Source organism: Peromyscus californicus, unplaced genomic scaffold, assembly GCF_007827085.1.
Source record: "Peromyscus californicus insignis strain IS unplaced genomic scaffold, ASM782708v3 Scaffold_5__1_contigs__length_169319896, whole genome shotgun sequence".
Lineage (NCBI taxonomy): Eukaryota > Metazoa > Chordata > Mammalia > Rodentia > Cricetidae > Peromyscus > Peromyscus californicus.
In genome coordinates this window covers 154,908,246-154,918,303 of record NW_026294573.1, presented here as the reverse complement: position 1 = coordinate 154,918,303, position 10,058 = coordinate 154,908,246, and the positions used below count along the sequence as shown (strand labels likewise).

The following is a 10,058-nucleotide window of genomic DNA, read 5'->3' as shown; positions in this document are numbered from 1 at the left end:
GGCACCTGAAAGCGCCCACTTGGTCACGACACCAGATGTTAGTTATTTGGCAGCTCTCTTACCCTGCAAGGAAATGTCACAAAACATGACAGAATCCACTAACAAGAGTTTTATTAAGATAAGAGAAAAGGACAGGGGTGCTCAGGCCTGTTAAAGAGACATGTGCGTGGAGAAGAAGAAGGAGAAGAAGAAGGAGGAGGAGGAGGAGGAGGAAGAGAAGGAGGAGGAAGAGGAGGAGGAGGAGAAGAAGGAGAAGGAGAAGGAGAAGGAGAAGGAGAAGGAGAAGGAGAAGAAGAAGGAGAAGGAGAAGGAGAAGGAGAAGAAGGAAGCTGCTGGGAATATGGCACCGGCTTATAAAGGCTGGGTGGCGCATGCATACACAGGTCGATGTGGCTACTCCATGCATGCATGTAGATCACATGGTTGCGTTGTGTGCTCTTATGCAACCATGCAAAGCCACAGGGTCCTGGTTATGCGAGATGCCTTGGCCTGGAAATGGTTATTTTGCCCTGGAACTGCCTAGGCAGAAGTGTCTAGGTCCGCTAGACATGCCCAACCATGGGGGCATGTTGTGAATCTATCACCAGGCCCTAATTTGTTCTTTATAAAAAATATTCATTTTTGTCTGACCTGCTCAGGCCTGCTGATTGTCATGATGGAGTCTATGGAATCAAAACTAATATTATTACTCTTTTCCTTTCTATTTGGTTTGCAGTTACTAAACACAGATATCTTAACATTTATATAGAAATCATTCCATTTTCCCTCCATTGTTCCTGCCTTTTGTGTATTATTGAGAAGGGCTTTCTAATGCTCAGATGCACTGTGCAATAAATGTCTGAGTTCTTCTGACAAAAAAACTTTTCTCATTTTGTGCTCACATGTGAGATTCACAAATTTCATCAAAGAGGTCACAAGTCATTAAACTGGTTCTCACTGCTTTTAATAATGTACAATAGGACAGTGGTGACCTCACTGTCCCCTATAAAGTTCACTCACCCAATTCTTTCTAGTCAGTCCCTGCTACTTTGTGTTTTCTTGCCAACCACATATCCAACCTGTTGGTTGCTTATGTGAAGTCCCACATCCACACTATTCACTGGCCTTCTCTTTATTGTTCAAAATAGAGAAATACAGCCCCCACCTACAGGAGTGGTGAAAACTCTAAACATAGCTCTAAGTCAAACTGAGTAATAGTTATTCTTAAAAAAATTGCATAAACCTTATGAATCACTTTCAGGTAACGGAATAAGTCAGAAACTTGGAATAATAACATTTTTGTTTTCTTCACATTTCTGCCTGTTTAACTTTTTTCTTGTGTTTTCAGGTCAGAAGGCTAGTTTTTATTATACTATCCTAAGTTCTTCATTGTTTCCATGTGTTCCAAATTTCTAGTTCTTGCATGTGGACTTAGAGTACTCATAAACTAGGAAATTATTTTCAGAAAAAAACCCAGTCATTTCAAATATCTTAAAGCCACCTTATAGTGATTTTTAAGAGAATTTGGCTAGCCAGATCTTAAATAAATAAAAAAACTCTTATATCCTGAAGAATAGATGCAGCAGATTCTCATTTCCATGGGAAAGTGTTTTATTTTGCCAAGAAACAGATATTTCTTATGCTTTAAGTATCTGAAAACACAAAGATCAACCTCAAAGGAACCACAGCTTCTTCCTACTCTTGTAGTTAATGTGACATCATATCACATGACTGCTGAAGTCTCATCCTATGCAAACACTGTAGATTGTTAGTATAAAACTTTTCTGCCTACAAACCTTTCCTTTGTAACATTTTTTTCCTAGTCTTATAAAATAATGACCCCTCTGCTTGAAATAAATTATTTTAGTTCATATTTTCTTTATAAACACTACTCTTGTTATACTAATGCCATTTACTTTCCCTGTAGGTAAATTTCTCACTACTAGTTCACTATACCACTTAGTCCTCTAGCAAGACAGACCCTGGGATCACTGCCAACAAAACAGCACTTGAGAAAAGAAAACATTTTTTAGGTTATTAAATTTTAAAGCACAAGTGAATTAAAAAGATGATTTAAGATAAAAATTAATTGAATATTTATGAAATAGCATGATATGAAAGTTGAAAGGAAACTATGAGGAGGGAAGGGCCATGAAAATAGAGGGAAAACTGGAGGCAGGAACTGGACCAGCAAGGCAGGGAGAAGGAGGATGAGAGAGGGTTACCAGGGAGTGGATAAAATCAAAATATAATGATACATATATATGGAAATGTGATAATGAAATTTCTTTCTTTGCATGTTAACCTAAACTTCAAAATAATAAAGTTAAATAAAATAGCATGCATTTTTAACACTTTAAAAATAACTGTTATACATCAGAATTTTTAAATCATTTTCCAAAAAATGCTATTTTTTTCAGATTTTCAAGGTGCTAATTGCCCACGGGAGGGACTATGTCCAATCAAACGTTTGGAAAATATTGGGTTCAAGTTAGGCAGTTTTAATTAGAGAACATTCCCTGAGAGCACTCTGGTAATGTGCACATTGGCTTTTCTGTCTCTCAGGTAGAAGGTAAAAAGCTATGTGCTTTTGAGACGGTAAGCAAAACAGGCTCAAATTTGTGAAGACAATTGTGGTTTAGAGAAAACAGTGAGAGACATGAAGAGCAGAACTCTTGGAGTGGGAGATGTGTAAGGAAGCTCTTAAAAGACATTGTTTAATACTGTTAATAATATAATAATATTATAATAATAATAATAATAATAATAATAATAATAATAATAAGAGCTGCTTGTGAAAATTCTCATGTCCCAACTTTCAGAATAAAAGTTTACAGATTAGGTGACTCAAATGAAAAGACTCACTTGCTCCAATGTTCTGATGACCTCTTGTGGCTCAAAAGCAAAATGGTCCCTTGAGAAACTACTGACACACTGGAAAAGAGTATCCCTTGCTCTAGTGAGCAAAAGAGACAATAAGAGCCAAGTGTGGTAGAGCAGCATGACTTGTTAGATGTCTGATAAGTCATGATGCAGAGGCAGGAAGTGCATAAGCTTGAAGCCAGGCTGGACAAGACTCTGTCTCAAAATAAATAAATCCCAGTAAAACAAAATACAGACTCTGGATTAAATGAAAAAGAACGTCCTTGCGTTTTTTTTTTTTTTTTTTTTTTTTTTTTTTTTTTTTTTTTTTTTTTTTTTTTTTTTTTCTTTTTTTCGAGACAGGGTTTCTCTGTGTAGCTTTGCGCCTTTCCTGGAACTCGCTTTGGAGACCAGGCTGGCCTCGAACTCACAGAGATCCGCCTGGCTCTGCCTCCCGAGTGCTGGGATTAAAGGCGTGCGCCACCACCGCCCGGCCCCTTGCGTTTTTGAAGTAAACAGATACTTGAGGATTTTGAAAGTCTTGCTTTTGCTTTGTCGTTGTGCCCACATAAATATGTATCTATTAATACATGATTTCTTTCCTCTCCTTTTCTCATAAGACTGAGATGTCTTGTCAGACATCTAACAAGTCATGCCATGGTCTCACTGAAGAGTGCTGAGCTGCCATGAGGGAAGGCATGAACCTAATCAGCCCCAGCTTTAATTAATATACAAACAAAACGTAATATTTTGTTCAAATACAAAAGGTGAGCGAACATTAGATCAAGTCTCCCTGTAATCACTGACAGAGCAGGTTTAACAGCTAACCTGAATATGAAAGTCTTTCCTCTTCTTTTCAGAAGAAAACATTAGGACATCCAGAACTTCCGGTTAGTCGGGGGCTGATACAATCCAAATACATTGTATAAATGTATGAAATTCTCAATGAATGGGAAAAAATTAAATAATATCAACACTTTTCTAACACTTAAAATTATCCAAAATTGACTAAGTGTAAGTGTTCTTGTTTCCAACCTCAGAAGGACGAGCATTTCTGAGGCGGCCTATAAAGCCCATGATCTGATCACAGAAGATCCATTGATCCAGGAGTGCCCTCTGCCTGCAGTATGATAACTATTTGAAACCAGTGTCCAGAGAGCTGGTTTAGTTTGCTGCTATCTTTCTGGTATTGAACACAGCATGTGTTTTCTGGGTTTGCTTGTTGGAACCCACTTTAATCTAGTTGAGATCCTTGAAGAAGTAAATGCAAAAGTTAAGTTTGTGTGTCTGTCGAAGTCAATATTTCAGCAGGACATTTTCCTTAGATGGATGGGGGTGTTTGTTCTGTTTTTGATATGTTCAATTTTAAATAGGGGGATATTTAAGGAAAGGCAATCATATACTCATCTCCAGAGGAGCTGAGCATATCTGCTCAAGAAACCTGCCACCCAGGAACTGACCTCAGCTTCCAGAAAGGCATGTAAGCACACACACTACACAGCACATGCAAGGCCTTTTCCTGGACTGCAGTAACAAGGGTGATCTTCTCATGGTTCATCAATGTTGTTGAAATGGCAGGATTTCCTTGGTTTTGTGACAATAATAATAAAAGCACACATCAATTTCTTTATGCACTCATTTGTTGATGAATACCTCAGATGTTTGCAAGTCTTGGCAATTTTGAATAGCACCACAATGAACATGGAAGTATAAATATCCTTTTGAAACACTAATGTCAATTTCTTTAGCTATATATATCCAGTTGTGGGATTGAGAACACAAATACTGTTTGATCTCACTTATATGTGGAATCTGAAAAGCTGAGTTTATAAAAACAAGGGTTAGAATTACCAGGGATGAGGACTGAAGGGCTGTGGAGATGCTGGCCACTGGGGGTACAGTTTTGGTCATAAGGTAAATAACTCTGGGATGCTCATGTATAATGTGATGACTATAGTTAATAATAGTGTATTGTATACTTGTACTAAAAGTGGAACAATGGCAGCATATTCTGAACTTCATTTGTTCTACAGAATGTGAATGTGTTGTTGTTATTGTTTTCTGATTCACATAAAAAGCCTTTAAATACTGCAACTGGAGAGGAGGCTCAGAAGTTAAGAGCATTTCCTGCTCTTGCAGAGGACTAGGGTTCAGTTCCCTGCATCCACATCAGATGACTCACAACTGCCTGTAATTCTAGTACTAGGGGATCTAATGTCTCTTCTGGTCTACTCAGGCACCTGCACACACTCAGCAGACATTCATATGTGTGTGTGTGTGTGTGTGTGTGTGTGTGTGTGTGTGTGTGTGTATGAATACAACATATACATATATTAAATATATACAAATGTTTAAATATATACATATATAAATCTTTTTGTAAGTTTTTAAATACTAAAAGAAAATGTCTATTTTTCTTGTTTTCATGGGATAGATACCCCTAGCAGAGTAGGCCAAGAAGAGATACAAGGGAGCACACTGTTAGATGGGATGTTTTCTGTTGGGCTGACAGTGCAGCTCATTGGTATAGTTTGCCCAGCATGTTCCACGGTCTGATTCAGTATTCAGCACTGGAAAAAAAAAAGAATGAAATCAGAAAAATTACCATAGAGATAATAACCTCCAGCATATAAATAGTGAAACATAATAATATGATAAAAACTTTGTTGTTATACATTATTTCTCACTTCCATCCATTTTAACTATATGAAATGATGACATACAATCATCATCAGACCTATGAAAGTGATAGATAAGCTCATAAGCTTCACAATAAAACATATTCAGGATGTTTATAGATGGTGGGATTGGGGGAAGGCCGACCATAGCAATATTACAAAAACCTCGGTCGCCCATCAGTTGCAGACTTTCAGATGTGAGCATTGTGTAAAGCTAACTTTGATTCTCTGTGGTTCTACAAAAACTACAGCAGCATTTACCTTGATTGGAACTTTTCTATTCCCAGTCAGTGTGGGAAAACTGAGAAAGCCCGGAGAAGTTCTGACCCTTAACTCTATGTGAGCATTTGGCAGAACTCATAGGCAATCCTACCTAAGAATTCCACGCTGAAGACATTAGTCAGCTTGTGAGCCAAGTATGTTGGGGAAACAAGGGACCCTTTGGAGCATGAAACTCAGCAATTAGGTGCCGGCTTGGTTGAGACCCACAGCACTGCCGGCTGTGCTTTCTGAGGACCCTCATGGCTTTTGAGATCTGATTCGTTATCTGTGACTGGGGGAGTCATGGCATGTGTCTCAAAGTAACCACAAGAAAAAATAAATAAATAAAGAGTGCATTATCATCTGCCGAATTGTGCAAAGGGAGTGGTGTATTGTTGTATAAATGCAAGGCTCTGATCCTCTACTGCCTGAGAAATGGCTAGCAGCCCTGGGCAAAGTGCAAGGCATTACTAATTATTTGTTTAACAATTACACTATACTGCAGAATTATCTCCTCTGTCTGCAAACATTTTTTTTAATGCTTTTTGCTTATGCTATTTTTTGAGACAGTTTCATTCTGTAACCCAAACTGTCCTCAAATTCATGGCAAATCTGCTTCAGTCTCTCAAGTGCTACAACTGGAGGCCATCACACCCAGCATTTTTAAAAAGAGTTTTAAAAAAGAAACTTTCGTTCACATTAACAGTCCTAAAAAAATGGAATAAATGTAACATAATTAAAGTTCAGATGTAGAAAAGGTATATTTACCTTGTCATTGGCAAAACTGGACATGACCTTGACTGTGGGAGGGAAGAGACGACCAGGACCCCTCCTCTCCCCTCCTCTGGTCCTGACAGTGAATTTCTCCAGGGTGTACTTAGACCATCTGGCTGACTCACTGTTGATGTAAAAACAAGACCCAGGCACTGTGTTGAAAGCTGTTGAGACTGGAGTAAACTAGTCAGTGGCACCCTGACTATCAGCTGAGCACTGCGACACCCACACCTTCCCGATCAGACCAGGGCCAGCATTCTGTGTCTGCCGCTTCAGCCTGAGCAGTATGTTTGAGACTGCAGAGCTGTACTTCAATGTGGACCATGGCTACCTGGAGGGCCTGGTGCGAGGATGCAAAGCCGGCCTCCTAACTCAGCAGGACTATGTCAACCTAGTGCAGTGTGAGACCTTGGAAGGTAAGTCGTTCACCTTACCCCATTAAAAGAAAACACACAAACAAAAATGATGTTGCTCTCTGGAAGGGAGAGAAAGGGACTGTGATGTTCTAGTCAGAAGGCAGGAACAGGTTTTTAGTCCTGGAATTTAGGCGCCCTGAGGCCTGTGGTTTGGAGACCTTGGATGTGAGGAGAAAAGATCTGTATCCATACTCTCTAGACACAATTTAACATTCCCTTCCATAATGAATGCAGGGGATACCCACCCAAGAAACCCCCACCTGTCCCCCTGAAGTTCTTGCAGATATTTGCAAATATATTGTTTCTATATGAATCCTTTGACCTTGATTTGTAATGTCTCAATAAAGAGTACTTCTCACACATTTTTGATATATCCTGATAATTGTGCTTTAAAATACTGTGTTTCCTTGGTTGTCCTATCCACATAATTATAAACACTATTTGGTAAGGACCTTCACCAAACATGCTAGAGTCTACGGAGAAAGGAACAGCTAATAGTTGGAGTGTAGAGAGATGTTTGTCTAGCTCCAGTTTTTTAGTATTGATTAGAGAACTTGTTTGAGATTTTCCTTTAACTGAAGGACAAGTGAGAAAGAAAAGCCAGGAGTGTGGTGGGCTGAAAGTCCTGGCTTTGACCTCTGCTGTGTCTAAGTTGGTGACCCAATTCTTCAAAGACGCTGAGCCTCAAAAGGCCTCCCTTATACATGAGGAAAGAATTCCTACTTAGTTATTAAGGAGAAAAAAATAGATACACACCCAGTGAATGATAATTTTTCTTAAATCACATCTTTTCCCAAACTTTAACAAAGAATGCACATCTGTAACCATTTTGTTATTAAAAACAGCTTTTCTTACTCATTCTTGAGAAACTTCCAGATTATTCTAGAAGTAAGAGAGCAATAAGGGAAAAACTGTTTGAAAAGGAATTAACTGGGTGGCACACAGGAGGTGGGGGTGGGGACAAACCATATTTAAAAAACAGCTTCTGAAGGTGACTTTGCTAGCTTCCCTGTGAGCCTGGAGGGAGCTGAGATTACTGCTGTATAGTTGTGACTAGTTACAGCCAGAGTTAAGTGCTTAAGGTGGGATCAGCCTTGACCTGCCCTTTGATTTACTTTATAAACAGATCTTTCAGATGGTAAGTAATTCTATTGACTCCAAACAATGATACATAATTCCAAATACAGCATATTCAGTTAGGAGTTTGATGACTAGAGAATGTTAATTGCTTATAGAAATGTCTGCATAAATTAAAGTAGAAAAAAAACCCTTAACACAGGACAGAATACTTGCTTCAGAGAGAAGTCAGTCATTTGGATGAATTCTATTTACTTTTGAATCAAGCCTCCACAAGCAATAAAAAAATGCTAATTTAAATGCAAGCAACAATTAAGCTGCCTTTTGATACCAAACACTGTTCAAATCACAGAGAAATCAAAGAAGTTGTATCAAAGTCAGAGAAAGAATTCTAAGACATAAAAAGTGAAGAAGCTACAAATCAAGAATTAAAAGTTACCACCAGGACCGGAGAGCTGGCTCAGTGGTTAAGAGTAAGCACCGATTGAATTCAGTTCCCAGCACCTGCACTGGGCAGACAGCTCACAGCCATCTGTGTAATAACACCAGGTACCGGGGCATTTGTGCCTCAGGCCTCCAAAAGCACCCCCATTCACATACACATGCATACCCACCCCGCACACGTACATGTACACATAATTAAAAATGAAACAAATCTGATTTTTTTCTTTTTAAAGTTATAAGATTTTTTTTTTTACTGTGGGGCATTTTCACCAAAAGATTCTATTGAAAGAGGAAATGGAAGAGAAGAAGGAACTATATACAGCATGTATCTGGCCTAGTTAGGAAACCCTGCTGAATGCATCATTGTTTTATTATCATTATGCTTCATGATTTTTCTATTTTTCTTCTCAATATGAATTTTTTCAATTATGCAATTCCCAGATAACTATCTGTCTACAGACTCAGAACTCAGAAGGGTGAGCTGACCCAACAGAACCTCATGACAGCTTATAGGGACTGCCTCCAACCATATGTGAATCTGTGTGACAGACTGCTATTAGGAGATACCCAGAAATACTGGCTATCAAAAATCAGTAAACCACATTCGAGGTATCATAGATGCTGAAAAAAATCCAGACAAGAAAACTTTTTAAAAATTTTTAAAATGTGTACTTGTGGATGTGTGTATGCCACATGTGTGCAGGTGTCCACAGAGGTCAAAAGAGAGCATGGACGCCTTGGAGCTGGAGTTACAGAAGGTTGCACACCACCTAATGTGGTGAGAACCAACGTAGAGCCCTCTGCAAGCGCAGCAAGCGCTCTTCATCTCTGAACCATACCTCTAGCTCCTTAAATAAGAACTTTTTGTCCTCAGACAGCTGAGGACACCGAGGCTTAGAATGGCTGTGAGCAACCTACATGCTACCAACAACAGAAAATAGAGATATGGGTGTTTCTTTTTCCACTTAATTTCTACGTAGAGGTACATTGGATATATTGGGAGATCTGGCTCTGCGGTAGAGTGCTTGCCACTTGCCTAGCCATGCGTGAGGTTCTAAGTAGCATTTCCAGCAACACACACACAGATATAGGAATCGAACTATGCTGTTTTGATGTCAGTTCTGTTTTGCTAATAGAAATAACACAGACTGCCCCACTTAGTCCATTTCTAGGGTGTTAGGAAATAAACAGCTCTGGAAAGCAATGTATTTGTCGCTCTGTTAATACGGAGGTACCTTTTGAGCCAACTCAGGGTTAAGAATCAATCAAGGGCATTTTGTGGGAGAGAAGATAAAGACTTAAGGACTTCTGTTTACTTCTGCAGAATACGCACTGTGTGAACTGGGGATAAAGAGGAGAAGGCCAAACGGTGCTGTCACAGTACTATGTTGAAGCAGGTGCATTTTGCAAAAGAAAAGCTGACTTAGCAAAGATTGAATTTTCTTTCACTGTTTTAAAACCTGTTGTCTTTAAACGTGTTCTGATGTGATAGCAGCAGACTGTTTTAGAACCACTTACAAAGGGCATACAGTATTTCAAGTAAACTTAGAAGACAGAAAATAAAATT

General features: G+C 38.9%; 1 protein-coding gene across 1 annotated transcript in view; it reads left to right on the top strand.

The window, feature by feature from the left end:
• Window positions 1-6,840: 6,840 nt before the first annotated feature.
• Window positions 6,841-10,058, top strand: part of Atp6v0d2 (ATPase H+ transporting V0 subunit d2) — a 45,607-nt gene continuing 42,389 nt past the window's right edge. The window contains exon 1 of the mRNA XM_052718453.1: window positions 6,841-6,970. Coding sequence (XP_052574413.1) covers window positions 6,841-6,970 — 130 coding nt within the window. The remainder of the gene's footprint in view (window positions 6,971-10,058) is intronic.